The sequence below is a fragment of the Prunus dulcis genome, chromosome 7 (assembly GCF_902201215.1).
Source record: "Prunus dulcis chromosome 7, ALMONDv2, whole genome shotgun sequence".
Classification (NCBI taxonomy): Eukaryota; Viridiplantae; Streptophyta; class Magnoliopsida; order Rosales; family Rosaceae; genus Prunus; species Prunus dulcis.
Window position 1 is genome coordinate 9,635,550 of NC_047656.1, and position 18,530 is coordinate 9,654,079.

Consider the following 18,530-nt stretch of genomic DNA (forward strand, 5'->3'; position numbering starts at 1 on the left):
TTCTCGTGGGGCGAGGGTGTTTGTGTTGAAAAGTTAAAAAAAATAAAGGGTTTTGGTTATTTTTGGTTCTTATAGTTTACTATTTTTATCATTGGTCCTTATGATTTCAATTTAATCAATTTTGTCTTTATAGTTTCAATTCTGAGCAATTTAAAGACAACTCTAAATTTTTTGTCAAATTACTCTACTACGGAAGGGCATTTCTATCCAACTTACAGCCCCTCCACCACCACCCGCATAAAAACCTAGCATCCCCTACCCAACCACCTTCTCTCATCCCTCCTCCCCCTCCCCACCCAACCTCCTCCTCCTCCTCCTCCTCCTCCTCCTCCTAACTCAACCGACTCCTTATCCAATAGCCACGACCCAATCACCTCACAATCACCTTATCCCCTCCCTTCACAACTACCTTTTTCCCTAACTATCTCTCTCTCTCATCAAACTCTAAAACTAACTACATGCATTGCCTAAAACTTCTCATCATTAACCCAATATAAAGTGGGGACTTAAAAGTATAAGAAAAGCTACATTAGGGGTTGCTTGAGTGGTTAGGGAGTAGTTGTGGAGGGGATACAAGATTGAACTGAAATGTCCCTCCATATTAAAGTAATTTGACAAAAAAATTAGGGATTGTCTTTGAATTGCTGGGAATTGAGACTACAAGGACAATATTAATCAAATTGAAATGATAGGGACTAAAGTGATAAAAGTACAAATTACAAGGACCAAAAATGATTTTTTTCAAAAAAGAAAAAGAAAAATTAAGGGCAAACTCCTTGAAGCAAATGCGATATCACGTGGCTTTGTTGCCCTCCACACAAACATGAACCCTATGGCCTTTGCTTTTATTTATTTATTAAATTCTTTTAAAATTATCAGAGCTTTCAATGCGGGAAGGGGCCTCAAGGCATCGTCTTGTATCTCTCACTGTCAATTGTCGTTTTTTATTTGACTTTTGTAATTTGTTTTTTATTTGGGTTGGTTTACTTTCTTTCTTCTTTTATCACAGGTACCACGAGACAAAGCAGAAGGCCCACAAATAACTCACAAAAAGTTGATGGCTTAATTCAACTTTATTAAGCCAAGTTTACTAATCTAATAAGAAGATTTTGATTCCATCCCACAAGGACTTCGTGAAATTGTGGTCCTTCATATCCTAGGATCCAGATGCTCTACTACTATTCTAATTTTGAATTTATTTTATTTTTAACTTCATCTTATATTATACAAAAATATAAAGATTACTCTATGATATTTAGTTTTGGAATTTAACCGCAATGATCCTTGAACTTATACCAGTTTTATTTTTTTCTTCAATTCTTGCACGTGTTTTAATTTAGTTATTTAAGTAAAAATAAAACATTTGTTGGTTTTTTTTTAAAGGATTGTTGTATCCAAATTATTAGTTTTACCCCTCAATTTGACAAAATATGAAGAAATAACTAAATTGAAACACGTGCGAGATCTAGGGGACCAAAATAAACTTGGTATAAACTTAGGGATCATTACGGTAAAATAAAAAAAAAAAAAAAAAAAAACCCCTTGAATTTTACTAGCAAAATGAAAAGCCCAGAGAATAATTATTTAAAAAAAATATAAGGATTATGCATGTGATAATTCTAGTTAGGTGGTCACTGCACCTCGTGGATTCGATTCCACATTGAGTATCCATATCGATTGGTAATTGTCTTTTGTCAAGACAAAAGAAAATGATTTCATTCATTTTGACAATAATTCTTGCATGCTAATCAATTACCATATCCGAATAAAATGACATAATATATTATTGCCGGCTACTTATAGCTTGCATTCATGTTTGTATTGGAAGTTGCTGAAATCATAGCCTCCAACCTAAACTTTATGCCAAAAACAATCATGTTCGTACATAAGATTTCCATATATTTCTTCAATTTCCTTTTAACAGGCAGCTGTGTCTCGGCGTCAGATTTCTACATGCATTTTGGCATCGGATTTCTACCACCATCCTTTTTGCTGTTTCTTTAAGTTCGGAATCAGAATAAGTCACAGAGACTCTTTGGTTGTCTGTGTAGTTTTCAGCTCTCCTTTTGTGAGAGCTTTTCACCTCTCATTTGTGAGAGATTTTCATCTCTCCTTTATGAGAGTTTTATTTGTATTGTTATGGTTTGATTTTTTCAAGCTTTATCTCTGTTTGATTATTCTGAGTTTGCAATCTTAGTTGAGATGCCTATGCCAGAGTTTCTTCAATCTTGAGTGATTGTTAGTAGAGGCGCACCAGATTGTTTTAATTTTGATGTTAGACCGCTCCGTTATTGTAATGGTCCTTTATAGCTAGTTGCTTTTTTTGGCCAAATTATAAATGCAATCCTAAAATTTCTCCCAAAAAAAAAAAGTTTTGTGCGCCATATTAAGTCACTTAGTGATGTAGATATGAAAGTTTCCATTGTTTTACATATAACTAATTTGGATCAATTACGTTTTGCATCTCTATGGCGTGAGGTGAGTGAGAATTGGTTCATGGCCTCTAAAAACTAACAAAAGCAACCCCTAAAGTTACAAATAGTATAATCAACATTATACATTGATAAAAAGTTTAAAGTAATGCTAGAAAGATCATATTTGTATAGAGAAAAAAAAAAGTATCATTACATTAAAAAAAGAACAATATTATTTTAAAAAAAATTGATTACAAAATAACATAAGAACAAAAACAAGGACACAACCCCAAAATTTATATTAGGGTTAGTCATTTATTCTTTTAAACAAAACAAAAAAAGGGCAATAAATTTTCAATCTTCTCAATCCCATGCACCAAAATAAGTTAGTGTGTTATATCACTAACATTTCTTAGTGCATGTACATCTCAGCCTGAAGCCAGGACATTTGCCTCCCATGAAGCCCTCTTTTTGGCAAGCATCTGCACAGCTGCTTGATCGTAAGCAAAATCCCTTGAATTTCGTGCTCAGAGACTCACAAGTCCTTGACTCCACCTTTGTTGTGACCTTGCCCTCAGCAACCATTGGACCCGTCCCTGCCAAACATTCATATATAAAAATTAACGAGAGAAGGTGGATTCAAACTTGAAACATCTTCTAGCATTGGAAAGAAATATACCACTAATCAAATATAAAAATAAAATTAAAATGAGGAAAGAGAGAGATACCAATAGCCACAAGGAGCAGGACGAGGATGAAGACAGTTGAAAACACACGTCTAGATCCCTCCATCTTGATTTTTGTGTGTGTACGTGCACGCGTGTGAAACAGAAAGATAGACGGAGGGATGTTGAATGTTGATTCAAGATGCCTTGATTCATAGGTGAACCTTTCAAGGCCTTTTATATAGAGTTGTTATGAAGCAAATTAAGTACATTTCCGTAAAGGGCGGTACATGGTGAAAAATAGAGAGTGGATGGAAATTTAACATTTGTTATTATCACCTAACACTTAATTAGCCCATTTTGTGCCTACATGGATGATAAACCTAAATTAACATATCAAATTTTTTTTTTTGGGTAACTAAATTAACATGTCATATGGACCTCAAATAAGAACTTCTAGAAAATATTTAACCTTCTATTTAAACTTTTTTTTGTGTTAGACATATTCTATTTAACCTTCTAGTATAGGTGATGTGTCAACTCTTCCTTTTTTTTAGATGGATGTGTCAACTCTTTAATCATTTGTAATTTGACGCACAAAAGTGCCAGGGGGAATGCTAGCAATCTTCTCTCTAACCTTCTCCTTTGATCCTTCTTCATTTTCCTCATGACATGACATGTGTCACTTTTCTTATATTTAAAACAATGTCATCAATGCATCACACAATATAATTTTTATTTTCCAAGTTTACCCTTATTAAATGTTTTGGATTTTTTGTTTCCTTCATTTATTCTTTTTAAAAAAAACTATTTTACAACCTTGTTAAAAAATTAAATAAGAAAAAACGTCAGCTTTTTTTGAAAAAAAAAATTGTATGTGTTTTTTTTTTCAAGCTCTGTTTGTTTTATAAACACAAAAGAATTTAGACCACTATTTATTGATTGATACTTAACCATGCTCGAAGGATGATTCTTTTGCCCTAAAACAGTCAAATTTGTCAAAGGCGGAAGCTACACATGTGATGTTGCAATGACCAATAGAAACAAAGAGAAAATAGGAGTTTCATTTCTCTAGAGAGAAAAAAAAAGACGTTTTTTTATTTATTTAATTTTTTAACACATTGAGTATCCATATCGATTGGTAATTATCTTTTGTCAAGACAATAGAAAATGATTTAATTTTTACAATAGTTCTTGCATGCTAATCAATTACCATATCCGAATAAAATGACATAATATATTCTTGTTGGCTGCTTATAGCTTGCATTCATGTTTGTATTGGACTCGACTCACAAAGATTCAGAAGCTTTTTAAACCAAAAGGAAATTGAAGAAATAGATGGAAATCTGATGTACGAACATGATTGTTTTTGGCAAAAACTTTAGGTTGGAGGCTATGATTTCAGCAACTTCCTTTTGTCACCAACAAATACAGAAAAGGGTGGGGAAAAGTAATTAAATGAGGCACTTCAAAATAATGGGCCTTTTTTTTGTTTGTTTTTTAATCAAAGGGCAAGTCGATTTTAATAATGCTTGAATATGTACAGTAGGTTTTTTTTGTTTTTTGAAAAATTAACGATAATTGTATTTAATAATTAGATACAAAGATCAAATACTCATAAAATGGTTAATATAAAGATGTATGCACAATAACCGCAAAAGGTTAATCCATATATAATAGGATACACCCGCGACATCGCACAACTTGTATCTCCACTAATAGCCCTAAAAGACCAATACATTTTAATGTAATAGTCACATGCCTGAGCAAATCAAACATGTGATAAAATGCCCAAAATTACAAATACAATGACAACTAACTCTCACAAGTAGAGACTAAAACATAAATAAACACCCAACTATCATAAAACCATAATTATTAATTAATTGTGATTTGAGGCATGCAATATTTTGGTTTCCGTATTTTAAAAAAGTAGGAAAACGACCCTTCAAATTATAAATTATTACACTATTGGCCTTTGGGGAATGCTAACAACCTTCTCTCTAACCTTCTCCTTTGGACCTTCTCCATTTTCCTCATGACATGACATGTGTCACTTTTCTTATACTTTAAACAATGTCATCAAAGCATCACACAATATAATTTTTATTTTCCAAGTTTACCCTTATTAAATTTATTAATTTTTTTTTAATTTACAACAAGCTAGTCTTTTTATAATTTTTTTTTACAACAACCTTGTTAAAAAATTAAATAAATAAATAAAAAGTCAAATTTTTTTATTTTTAAAAAAACGTCTTCTTTTTTTTTGTTTTTTCTCTCTAGAGAAATGAAACTCTTGTTTTCTCTTTGTTTCTATTGGTCATTGCAATGGCTATGTAAACATCACATGTGCGGCTTCCGTCTTAGATAAATTTGACTCTTTTAGGGCAAAAGAATCATCCTTCGGGCATGGTTAAGTATCAATCAATAGTGGTCTAAATTCTTTTATGTTAATAAAACAAACAGAGCTTGAAAAGAAAAACATATATATATTTTTTTCAAAAAAAGCTGACGTTTTTTCTTATTTAATTTTTTTTAAAAGGTTGTAAAATAGTTTTTAAAAAAATGATAAATGAAGGGAACAAAAAATCCAATACATTTAATAAGGGTATATTTGAAAAATAAAAAGTAGTTTGTGTGATGTATTAGTGACATTGTTTTAAGTGTAATGAAATTGACACATATCATGAGAAGAATGGAGAATGTCCAAAAGAGAAGGTTGCTAGCATTCCCTCTGGCACTTTTGTGCGTCAAATTACAAATGATTAAAGAGTTGACACATCCATCTAAAAAAAAGAAGAGTTGACACATCACCTATACTAGAAGGTTAAATAGAATCTGTCCAACAAAAAAAAAGGTTAAATAGAAGGTTAAAGATTTTCTAGAAGTTCTTATTTGAGGTCCATATGACATGTTAATTTAGTTACCCAAAAAAAAAAAGATATGTTAATTTAGGTTTATCATCCATGTAGGCACAAAATGGGCTAATTAAGTGTTAGGTGATAATAACAAATGTTAAATTTCCATCCACTCTCTATTTTTCACCATGTACCGCCCTTTACGGAAATGTACTTAATTTGCTTCATAACAACTCTATATAAAAGGCCTTGGAAGGTTCACCTATGAATCAAGGCATCTTGAATCAACATTCAACATCCCTCTGTCTATCCTTCTGTTTCACAAGCGTGTACGTACACACACAAAAATCAAGATGGAGGGATCTAAACGTATGTTTTCAACTGTCTTCATCCTCGTCCTGCTCCTTGTGGCTATTGGTATCTCTCTCTTTCCTCATTTTAATTTTAATTTTATATTTGATTAGTGGTATATTTCTTTCCAATGCTAGAAGATGTTTCAAGTTTGAATCCACCTTCTCTCGTTAATTTTTATCGATGAATGTTTGGCAGGGACGGGTCCAATGGTTGCTGAGGGCAAGGTCGCAACAAAGGAGAGTCAAGGACTTGTGAGTCTCTGAGCACGAAATTCAAGGGATTTTGCTTACGATCAAGCAGCTGTGCAGATGCTTGCCAAAAAGAGGGCTTCATGGGAGGCAAATGTCCTGGCTTCAGGCTGAGATGTACATGCACTAAGAAATGTTAGTGATATAACACACTAACTTATTTTGGTGCATGGGATTGAGAAGATTGAAAATTTATTGCCCTTTTTTTGTTTTGTTTAAAAGAATAAATGACTAACCCTAATATAAATTTTGGGGTTGTGTCCTTGTTTTTGTTCTTATGTTATTTTGTAATCAATTTTTTTTTTTAAATATCGTTCTTTTTCTAATGTAATGATATATTTTTTTTTTCTCTATACAAATGTGACCTTTCTAGAATTACTTTAAACTTTTTATCAATGTATAATGTTGATTATACTATTTGTAACTTTAGGGGTTGCTTTTGTTAGTTTTTAGAGGCCATGAACCAACTCTCACTCACCTCAAGCCATAGAGATGCAAAACGTAATTGATCCAAATTAGTTATATGTAAAACAATGGAAACTTTCATATTTTCATCACTCAGTCATTTAATATGGCGCACAAAACTTTTTTTTTTTTTTTGGGAGAAATTTTAGGATTGCATTTATAATTTAGTTAAAAAAAGCCACTAGCTATAAAGGACCATTACAATAACGGAGCGGTCTAACATCAAAATTAAAACAATCTGGTGCGCCTCCACTAACAATCACTCAAGATCGAAGAAACTCTAGCATAGGCATCCCAACTAAGATTGCAAATTCAGAATAATCAAACAGAGATAAAACTTGAAAAAATCAAGCCATAACAATACAAATAAAACTCTCACAAAGGAGAGATGAAAAGCTCTCACAAAAGAGAGATGAAAATCTCTCACAAATGAGATGTGAAAAGCTCTCACAAAAGGAGAGCTGAAAACTACACAGACAACCAAAGAGTCTCTGTGACTTATTCCGAACATAAAGAAACCGCAAAAAGGATTGTGGTGGAGATCCGATGCCGAAACGCATGTGGAGATCTGACGCCGAGACGCAGCCGCCTGTGATGGTTGGAGGAAAATCATAACAAAACGAAGACAAACAGGGAAAACCTTTTATCTCTGAAAATGAGGGGAGAGAAGAGAGGGAGGAAGAGAAGAGGGGAGAGATGAGGAAGAATAGTGGCTTCCTCCCCCGTCAAAGTGAACTTGTCATTTTCTTATTGGTTCTTAGTGTGTTAAAATTTTATAAGAAGCAATTAGTTATTAGAAAATGATAAGTGACTATTTTGGGTTTTGGACTCTAAGAAATTTCGTGTATATCCATGTTAGACTTGGTCTACTTGTGGATTTTTTTTTTTTTTTTTTGGATTTAACTACAACGATCCTTGAACTTATGCGAGTTCTAATTTACTTAATTCAGTATAATAATAAAAAAAATTGTTTGTTTTTTGAAGATGATTGTATCCAAATTATTAGTTTTAACCCTCAGTTTTACGAAATTTGAAAAAATAACTAAATTGGAACACGTACGAGATCTGAAAGACCAAAATAAAACTAGATATAAATGAAACTAGATATAAATGTAATTGCAGTTAAAAAAACCTTGAATTTTACTAGCAAAATGAAAAGTCAAGAGAATAATTATGAAAAATCTATATAAAGATTATGCATGTGATATTTCTAGTTAGGTGGTCACTGCACCTAGTGGATTAGATTCCACACTGAGTATCCATATCGATTGGTAATTATCTTTTGTCAAGACAATAGAAAATGATTTAATTTTTACAATAGTTCTTGCATGCTAATCAATTACCATATCCGAATAAAATGACATAATATATTCTTGCTGGCGACTTGTAGTTTGCATTCATGTTTGTATTGGACTCGACTCACAAAGATTCAGAAATTGAAGAAATAGAAGGAAATCTTATATCGGAACATGATTGTTTTGGCATAAAGTTTAGGTTGGAGGCTATGATTTCAGCAACTTCCTTTTGTTACCAACAAATATAGAAAAGGGTGGGGGAAAGTAATTAAAGGAGGCATTTCAAAATAATGGGGCTTTTAAAAATAAAAATAAAAAAAATTCAAGAGGCAAGTCCATTTAAATAATGCTTGAATATGTACTGTTAAGTTTTCTTTTTGAAAATTAGTGATAATTGTATTCAATAATTGGACACAAAGATCAAATACTCATAAAGGGTTAGTATAAAGATGTACGCACAGTAACTACAGGGGGTTAATCAATATATAAGAGGATATACTGGCGACATCGCACAACTTGTATCTCCACTAATAGCCCTAAAAGACCAAATAAATTTCAATGTAACAGTCACATGCCTGAGCAAATCAGACATGTAATACAACGCCCAAAATTACAAATAGAACGATAACTAACTCTCACAAGTAGAGACTAAAACACAAATAAACACCCAACTCACAAAGAGTTGTTGGTTTCAGTATTTTAAAAAGTAGGAAAATTACCCTTAAAATTATAAATTATTACACTATTGACCCTTTTGTGCGTCAAATTACAAATGATTAAAAAGTTGACATATCCATATGAAAAAAGAAGAATTGACACATCACCTATACTAGAAGGTTAAATAGAATCTGTCCAACAAATAAAAGGTTAAATAGAAGGTTAAATTTTTTCTATAAGTTCTTATTTGTTGTCCATATGACATGTTAATTCAGGTTTATCATCCATGTCCGCATAAAATGGGCTAATTAAGTGTTAGGTAAAAATAACAAAGGTTAAATTTCCTTCCACTCTCTATTTTTCACCGGTGTACCGCCCTTTACGGAAATGCTCTTAATTTGCTTCATAACAACTCTATATAAAAGGTGTTGGAAGGTTAGCCTTTGAATCAAGGCATCTTGAATCAACATTCAACATCCCTCTGTCTGTGTTTTTGTTTCACACGCGTGCACGTACACACACAAAAATCAAGATGGAGGGATCCAAACGTATGTTTTCAACTGTCTTCATCCTCGTCCTGCTCCTTGTGGCTATTGGTATCTCTCTCTTTCCTCATTTTAATTTCATCTTTATATTTGATTAGTGATATATTTCTTTCCAATGCTGAAAGACGTTTCAAGTTTGAATCCAAATTCTCTCATTCATTTTTATCAATGAATGTTTGGCAGGGACAGGTCCAATGGTTGCTGAGGGCAAGGTCGAAACAAAGGAGACGTCGAGGACTTGTGAGTCTTTGAGCACGAAATTCAAGGGACCTTGCTTCCGATCAAGCAACTGTGCAAATATTTGCGAAAAAGAAGGCTTCAAGGGAGGCAAATGTGTTGGCTTCAGGCTGAGATGTACGTGCACGAAGAAATGTTAGTGATATAACACACTAACTTATTTTGGTGCATGGGATTGAGATGAATGAAAATTTATTGCCCTTTTTTTCGTTTTGTTTAAGAGAATAAATGACTAACCCTAATATAAATTTTGGGGTTGTGTCCGTGTTTTTGTTCTTATGCGCTAACAGTGCGTGAGTTATTTTGTAATCAATAAAATAAGAAAATAATATCGTTCATTTCTTAATGTAATGATACTTTTTTTTTTCTCTATACAAATGTGATCTTTCTAGCATTACTTTAAACTTTTTACCAATGCTTAATGTTGATTATACTATTTGTAACTTTAGGGGCTGCTTTTGTTAGTTTTTAGAGGCCATGAACCAAGTCTCGCTCACCTCAAGCCACAGAGATGCGAAACGTAATTGATCCAAATTAGTTATATGTACAACAATGGAAACTTTCATATCCACATCACTAAGTGACTTAATATGGCGCAAAAAACTTTTTTTTTTTTTTTTGGTGGAGAAATTTTAGGATTGCATTTATAATTTAGCCAAAAAAAGTCACTAGCTATAAATGACTATTACAATAACGGAGCGGTCTAACATCAAAATTAAAACAATCTGATCCACCTCCACTAACAATCACTCAGTATCGAAGAAACTCTGGCATAGGCATCCCAACTAAGATTGTAAACTCAGAATAATCAAATAGAGATAAAGCTTGAAAAAAATCAAGTCATAACAATACAAATAAAACTCTCACAAAGGAGAGATGAAAAGCTCTCACAAAAGAGAGATGAAAATCTCTCACAAATGAGAGATGAAAAGCTCTCAGAAAAGGAGAGCTGAAAACTACACAGACAACCCAAAGAGTCTCTGTGACTTATTCCGAACATAAAGAAACCGCCAAAAGGATGGTGGTGGAGATCCGATGCCGAAACGCATGTGGAGATCCGATGCCGAGACGCAGCCGCCTGTGATGGTTGGAGGAAAATTATAACAAAATGAAGACAAAGAGGGAAAACCTTCTGTCTCTGAAAATGAGGGGAGAGAAGAGAGGGAGGAAGAGAAGAGGGGAGAGAGGAGGAAGAATAGTGGCTTCCTCCCCCGTCAAAGTGAACTTGTCATTTTCTTGTTGGTTCTTAGTGTGTTAAAATTTTATAAGAAGCAATTAGTTATTAGAAAATGATAAGTGACTATTTTTGGGTTTTTCTCTCCAAATTGGCTCTAAGAAATTTCGTGTATATCCATGTTAGAATGGGTCTACTTGTGGAAAGCCCTTTATTTATTTATTTATTTATTTTGCAATTTAACTACAACGATCCTTGAACTTATACGAGTTTCATTTTGGTCCATCAATTCTTGCACGAGTTCTAATTTAGTTAATTCAGTATAATAATAAAAAAATTGTTGGTTTTTTAAAGATTATTGTATCCAAATTATTAGTTTTACCACTTAATTTTACCGAATTTGAAAAAATAACTAAATTGGAACACGTACGAGATCTGATGGACCAAAATAAAACTAGATATAAATTTAGGGATCATTGCAGTTGAAAAAACCTTTGAATTTTACTAGCAAAATGAAAAGCCAAGAGAATAATGATGAAATATATATATAAAGATTAGGCATGTGATATTTCTAGTTAGGTGGTCACTGCACCTAGTGGATTAGATTCCACATTGAGTATCCATATCGATTGGTAATTATCTTTTGTCAAGACAATAGAAAATGATTTAATTTTTACAATAGTTCTTGCATGCTAATCAATTACCATATCCGAATAAATTGACATAATATATTCTTGCTGGCGACTTATAGTTTGCATTCATGTTTGTATTGGACTCGACTCACAAAGATTCAGAAGCTTTTTAAACCAAAAGGAAATTGAAGAAATAGAAGGAAATCTTATATACGAACATGATTGTTTTGGCATAAAGTTTAGGTTGGAGGCTATGATTTCAGCAACTTCCTTTTGTTACCAACAAATATAGAAAAGGGTGGGGGAAAGTAATTAAAGGAGGCATTTCAAAATAATGGGGCTTTTAAAAATAAAAATAAAAAAAATTCAAGAGGCAAGTCCATTTAAATAATGCTTGAATATGTACTGTTAAGTTTTCTTTTTGAAAATTAGTGATAATTGTATTCAATAATTGGACACAAAGATCAAATACTCATAAAGGGTTAGTATAAAGATGTATGCACAGTAACTACAGGGGGTTAATCAATATATAAGAGGATATACTGGCGACATCGCACAACTTGTATCTCCACTAATAGCCCTAAAAGACCAAATAAATTTCAATGTAACAGTCACATGCCTGAGCAAATCAGACATGTAATACAACGCCCAAAATTACAAATAGAACGATAACTAACTCTCACAAGTAGAGACTAAAACACAAATAAACACCCAACTCACAAAGAGTTGTTGGTTTCAGTATTTTAAAAAGTAGGAAAATTACCCTTAAAATTATAAATTATTACACTATTGACCCTTTTGTGCGTCAAATTACAAATGATTAAAAAGTTGACATATCCATATGAAAAAAGAAGAATTGACACATCACCTATACTAGAAGGTTAAATAGAATCTGTCCAACAAATAAAAGGTTAAATTTTTTCTATAAGTTCTTATTTGTTGTCCATATGACATGTTAATTCAGGTTTATCATCCATGTCCGCATAAAATGGGCTAATTAAGTGTTAGGTAAAAATAACAAAGGTTAAATTTCCTTCCACTCTCTATTTTTCACCGGTGTACCGCCCTTTACGGAAATACTCTTAATTTGCTTCATAACAACTCTATATAAAAGGTGTTGGAAGGTTAACCTTTGAATCAAGGCATCTTGAATCAACATTCAACATCCCTCTGTCTGTGTTTTTGTTTCACACGCGTGCACGTACACACACAAAAATCAAGATGGAGGGATCCAAACGTATGTTTTCAACTGTCTTCATCCTCGTCCTGCTCCTTGTGGCTATTGGTATCTCTCTCTTTCCTCATTTTAATTTCATCTTTATATTTGATTAGTGATATATTTCTTTCCAATGCTCAAAGACGTTTCAAGTTTGAATCCACCTTCTCTCATTCATTTTTATCGATGAATCTTTGGCAGGGACGGGTCCAATGGTTGCTGAGGGCAAGGTCGAAACAAAGGAGACGTCGAGGACTTGTGAGTCTTTGAGCACGAAATTCAAGGGACCTTGCTTCCGATCAAGCAACTGTGCAAATATTTGCGAAAAAGAAGGCTTCAAGGGAGGCAAATGTGTTGGCTTCAGGCTGAGATGTACGTGCACTAAGAAATGTTAGTGATATAACACACTAAGTTATTTTGGTGCATGGGATTGAGGTGAATGAAAATTTATGGCCCTTTTTTTCTTTTTTATAAGAGAATAAATGACTAACCCTAATATAAATTTTGGGGTTGTGTCCGTGTTTTTGGTCTTATGTGTTAACATGCGTGAGTTATTTTGTAATCAATAAAATAAATAGCAAAATATCGTTCATTTCTTAATGTAATGATACTTTTTTTTCTCTATACAAATGTGATCTTTCTAGCATTACTTTAAACTTTTTACCAATGCGTAATGTTGATTATACTATTTGTAACTTTAGGGGCTGCTTTTGTTAGTTTTTAGAGGCCATGAACCAACTCTCACTCACCTCAAGCTACAGAGATGCGAAACGTAATTGATCCAAATTAGTTATATGTACAACAATGGAAACTTTCATATCCACATCACTAAGTGACTTAATATGGCGCACAAAATTTTTTGTTTTTTTTTGGAGAAATTTTAGGATTGCATTTATAATTTAGCCAAAAAAAAAAAACCACTAGTTATAAAGGGCCATTACAATAACGGAGCGGTCTAACATCAAAATTAAAACAATCTGGTGCACCTCCACTAACAATCACTCAGGATCGAAGAAACTCTAGCATAGGCATCCCAACTAAGATTGCAAACTCAGAATAATCAAACAGAGATAAAGCTTGAAAAAATCAAGCCATAACAATACAAATAAAACTCTCATAAAGGAGAGATGAAAAGCTCTCACAAAAGAGAGATGAAAATCTCTCATAGATGAGAGGTGAAAAGCTCTCACAAAAGGAGAGCTGAAAACTACACAGACAACCCAAAGAGTCTCTATGACTTATTCTGAACATAAAGAAACCGCAAAAAGGATGGTGGTGGAGATCCGATGCCGAAACGCATGTGGAGATCCGACGCCGAGACGCAGTCGCCTGTGATGGTTGGAGGAAAATCATAACAAAATGAAGACAAACAGGGAAAATCTTTTGTCTCTGAAAATGTGGGGAGAGAAGAGAAGGAGGAAGAGAAGAGGGGAAAGAGGAGGAAGAATAGTGGATTCCTCCCCTGTCAAAGTGAACTTGTCATTTTCTTATTGGTTCTTAGTGTGTTAAAATTTTATAAGAAGCAATTAGTCATTAGAAAATGATAAGTGACTATTTTTGGGTTTTTCTCTCCAAATAGGCTCTAAGAAATTTCGTGTATATCCATGTTAGAATGGGTCTACTTGTGGAAAGCCCTTTTTTTTTTTTTTTTTTTGGTGATTTAACGACAACGATCCTTGAACTTAGACAAGTTTCATTTTGGTCCATCAATTTCTGCACGAGTTCTAATTTAGTTAATTTAGTATAATAATTAAAAAAAATTGTTTGTTTTTTAAAGATTATTGTATCCAAATTATTAGTTTTATCCCTCAGTTTTACCGAATTTGAAAAAATAACTAAATTGGAACACGTACGAGATCTAAAGGACCAAAATAAAACTAGATATAAATTTAGGGATCATTGCAGTTAAAAAAACTTTGAATTTTACTAGCAAAATGAAAAGCCAAGAGAATAATTATGAAAAATATATATAAAGATTAGGCATGTGATATTTCTAGTTAGGTGGTCACTGCACCTAGTGGATTAGATTCCACATTGAGTATCCATATCGATTGGTAATTATCTTTTGTCAAGACAATAGAAAATGGTTTAATTTTTACAATAGTTCTTGCATGCTAATCAATTACCATATCCGAATAAAATGACATAATATATTCTTGCTGGCGACTTATAGTTCGCATTCATGTTTGTATTGGACTCGACTCACAAAGATTCAGAAGCTTTTTAAACCAAAAGAAAATTGAAGAAATAGAAGGAAATCTTATACAGGAACATGATTGTTTTGTCATAAAATTTAGGTTGGAGGCTATGATTTCAGCAACTTCCTTTTGTTACCAACAAATAAAGAAAAGGGTGGGGGGAAAGTAATTAAAGGAGGCACGTCAAAATAATGGGGCTTTTAAAATATATATATATATATATATATATATATATATCAAGGGGCAAGTCTATTTAAATAATGCTTGAATATGTGCTGTTAAGTTTTCTTTTTGAAAATTAGTGATAATTGTATTCAATAATTGGACACAAAGATCAAATACTCATAAAGGGTTAGTATAAAGATGTATGCACAGTAACTGCAGAGGGTTAATCATATATAAGAGGATACACTGGCGACATTCACAACTTGTATCTCCACTAATAGCCCTAAAAGACCAAATATATTTCAATGTAACAGTCACATGCCTGAGCAAATCAGACATGCAATACAACGCCCAAAATTAAAAATACAACGACAACTAACTCTCACAAGTAGAGACTAAAACACAAATAAACACCCAACTCACAAAGAGTTGTTGGTTTCAGTATTTTAAAAAGTAGGAAAATTACCCTTAAAATTATAAATTATTACACTATTGACCCTTTTGTGCGTCAAATTACAAATGATTAAAAAATTGACATATCTATATGAAAAAAAAAGAAGAATTGACACATCACCTATACTAGAAGGTTAAATAGAATCTGTCCAACAAATAAAAGGTTAAATAGAAGGTTAAAGATTTTCTATAAGTTCTTATTTGTTGTCCATATGACATGTTAATTCAGGTTTATCATCCATGTCCGCATAAAATGGGCTAATGAAGTGTTAGGTAAAAATAGCAAAGGTTCCCTCCACTCTCTATTTTTCACCGGTGTACCGCCCTTTACGGAAATACTCTTAATTTGCTTCATAACAACTCTATATAAAAGGCATTGGAAGGTTCACCTTTGAATCAAGGCATCTTGAATCAACATTCAACATCCCTCTGTCTGTGTTTTTGTTTCACACGCGTGTACGTACACACACAAAAATCAAGATGGAGGGATCCAAACGTATGTTTTCAACTGTCTTCATCCTCGTCTTGCTTCTTGTGACTATTGGTATCTCTCTCTTTCCTCATTTTAATTTCATCTTTATATTTGATTAGTGATATATTTCTTTCCAATGCTGAAAGACGTTTCAAGTTTGAATCCAAATTCTCTCATTCATTTTTATCAATGAATGTTTGGCAGGGACAGGTCCAATGGTTGCTGAGGGCAAGGTCGAAACAAAGGAGACGTCGAGGACTTGTGAGTCTTTGAGCACGAAATTCAAGGGACCTTGCTTCCGATCAAGCAACTGTGCAAATATTTGCGAAAAAGAAGGCTTCAAGGGAGGCAAATGTGTTGGCTTTAGGCTAAGATGTACGTGCACGAAGAAATGTTAGTGATATAACACACTAACTTATTTTGGTGCATGGGATTGAGATGAATGAAAATTTATTGCCCTTTTTTTCGTTTTGTTTAAGAGAATAAATGACTAACCCTAATATAAATTTTGGGATTGTGTCCGTGTTTTTGTTCTTATGCGCTAACAGTGCGTGAGTTATTTTGTAATCAATAAAATAAGAAAATAATATCGTTCATTTCTTAATGTAATGATACTTTTTTTTTTCTCTATACAAATGTGATCTTTCTAGCATTACTTTAAACTTTTTACCAATGCTTAATGTTGATTATACTATTTGTAACTTTAGGGGCTGCTTTTGTTAGTTTTTAGAGGCCATGAACCAAGTCTCGCTCACCTCAAGCCACAGAGATGCGAAACGTAATTGATCCAAATTAGTTATATGTACAACAATGGAAACTTTCATATCCACATCACTAAGTGACTTAATATGGCGTAAAAACTATTCTTTTGTAGATATTTATTTAAAAACTCATTTTAGCATGACATATTATACAAAAATTCATATAGAGTCTATTTGGAAAGAAAACCCCAAAGTTAGTCACTTGTCATTTTCTTATTGGTTCTTAGTGTGTTAAAAATTTTTGAGAACCAATTAGTCATTAGAAAATGACAAGTGACTATTTTTGGGCTTTTCTTTCCAAATAGACTTTAAGAGGAATTTCTCATATATAATATGTCATATTTGAATGGGCCCACTTGTGTTAAAGCTAATTTTTTAACACATGACACAGAGAAAAACTTACCTATATCGAGGATATCATGGTGGCGCTATTGCGAGCCAATCACCCATTGCTGTGTGTTTTAACTTTTTGACATAACAATGCGTGATAGACTTGAATACCGCTACAGTGACATTCCCGTTACATGTAATTTCTTCTCCATGTCACAAAGTGATTTTATAATCCGAATCATGTACTTTTACGTGCCCTTCAGAAAATCATTCGTGAAAGCAAAAGAACAGCCAAATTATAAATAAAAAAGAAAAAACCGCTTTTTTTTGTCTGAAATTTTACTAAGATGCTCTATCTTCTAGTATCTTGGACTTTTCAACCCAAAAAAAAAAAAAAAAACTAAAATTCATATATGTTCAGTGGTCATGTCGTCATTAGATTAGACACACAGAAGAATAAATTCTCCTTTGATTTTTTCTTTAGTAATGCTCTTTCTCTAATTATATAGTAGTAGGTTTTGGTCGACAACAATGCAGAAAATATTCCAAATTACGACCCCAAGAAAAAAAAAAAAGAAGAAGAATAATTTAATTATAATTATAATTTTTTAAGCCAACGATAAAACCAAATGAAGAAAGAAAGAACATGCATTTAACAGACAAGAGAGGTAGTTTTTTTTGGAAAGGCGGCGTCTGGGGTTTTAGAGGCAAAAGCCAAAGCCAGAAAACGACGAGAAGAATTAGATGCATCTTGAATCTGATGCTCACGGGACGAAGGATGACTTCACAGCGTACCAGAAGTTATGCCCTTCTTATCCTCGCCACCAGCCATCGCTCGCTGCCGTAGCTCTCACCACAACTTGACACTATTCTTCTGGCACTATTTAGCAAATTATTTCTCTCTTATTTCTCTCCATGATGTCAACTATTTTACACCAAACCCTAATCCGTACACATTCGAAATTGACGTCATATTTATCTAAAAAGTTCTTCATAGTGGAAGAATTTCTCAATTATTGTTCAATTTTAAGGGTCAATTATTATCTATTAGCAGTATTCTTGTGTTGAAGCTATTTCGGCTAACCGGACATATCATGACTGTTAAAATGACTAGCATTTTCAAGGGACCTCCGAGTAGGCAATGTTGGATCCTTCCCACCCACTTTTGTGATAAAATATGAAATTTAATCTTTGTTGGGACCAACACAACTATACATTGTTGTATTGCCTAGTCACTTGAAGTGACCAAAAGAATGTGTTTTTCACCCCCTAACCTAGCAAAGATAGATACCTCCACCATTCCAATCTTCTCAATGTTGTCCCTTAGTTGTCCTCCAATTGGTTCCTGCTCCCTTCTAGGTGTATCGATGAGTTCGAATCTGGTGGATTTA

At 33.1% G+C, this 18,530-nt stretch overlaps 4 protein-coding genes and 1 pseudogene across 4 annotated transcripts; 4 read left to right on the forward strand and 1 right to left on the reverse strand.

The window, feature by feature from the left end:
* Positions 1 to 2,539: 2,539 nt before the first annotated feature.
* Positions 2,540 to 3,282, reverse strand: LOC117634962 (defensin Ec-AMP-D1-like). Its single transcript, XM_034369254.1, has 2 exons — positions 3,143 to 3,282; positions 2,540 to 3,010 (listed from the first exon to the last, which is right to left on the reverse strand). The coding sequence occupies exons 1-2, from the start codon at positions 3,204 to 3,206 to the stop codon at positions 2,817 to 2,819; spliced, it is 258 nt and encodes an 85-aa protein (XP_034225145.1). The 5' UTR covers positions 3,207 to 3,282; the 3' UTR covers positions 2,540 to 2,816.
* Positions 3,283 to 6,213: 2,931 nt separating this feature from the next.
* Positions 6,214 to 6,752, forward strand: LOC117636174 (annotated as a pseudogene).
* Positions 6,753 to 9,403: 2,651 nt separating this feature from the next.
* Positions 9,404 to 10,089, forward strand: LOC117636173 (defensin Ec-AMP-D1-like). Its single transcript, XM_034370665.1, has 2 exons — positions 9,404 to 9,552; positions 9,685 to 10,089. The coding sequence occupies exons 1-2, from the start codon at positions 9,489 to 9,491 to the stop codon at positions 9,876 to 9,878; spliced, it is 258 nt and encodes an 85-aa protein (XP_034226556.1). The 5' UTR covers positions 9,404 to 9,488; the 3' UTR covers positions 9,879 to 10,089.
* Positions 10,090 to 12,665: 2,576 nt separating this feature from the next.
* On the forward strand, positions 12,666 to 13,262 carry LOC117636095 (defensin Ec-AMP-D1-like). The gene is made up of 2 exons (XM_034370547.1): positions 12,666 to 12,829; positions 12,962 to 13,262. Exons 1-2 carry the CDS (start codon positions 12,766 to 12,768, stop codon positions 13,153 to 13,155), a joined length of 258 nt encoding a protein of 85 aa, XP_034226438.1. The 5' UTR covers positions 12,666 to 12,765; the 3' UTR covers positions 13,156 to 13,262.
* A 2,703-nt stretch (positions 13,263 to 15,965) lies between these two features.
* On the forward strand, positions 15,966 to 16,519 carry LOC117636093 (defensin Ec-AMP-D1-like). Its single transcript, XM_034370546.1, has 2 exons — positions 15,966 to 16,120; positions 16,253 to 16,519. Exons 1-2 carry the CDS (start codon positions 16,057 to 16,059, stop codon positions 16,444 to 16,446), a joined length of 258 nt encoding a protein of 85 aa, XP_034226437.1. The 5' UTR covers positions 15,966 to 16,056; the 3' UTR covers positions 16,447 to 16,519.
* Positions 16,520 to 18,530: the final 2,011 nt, after the last annotated feature.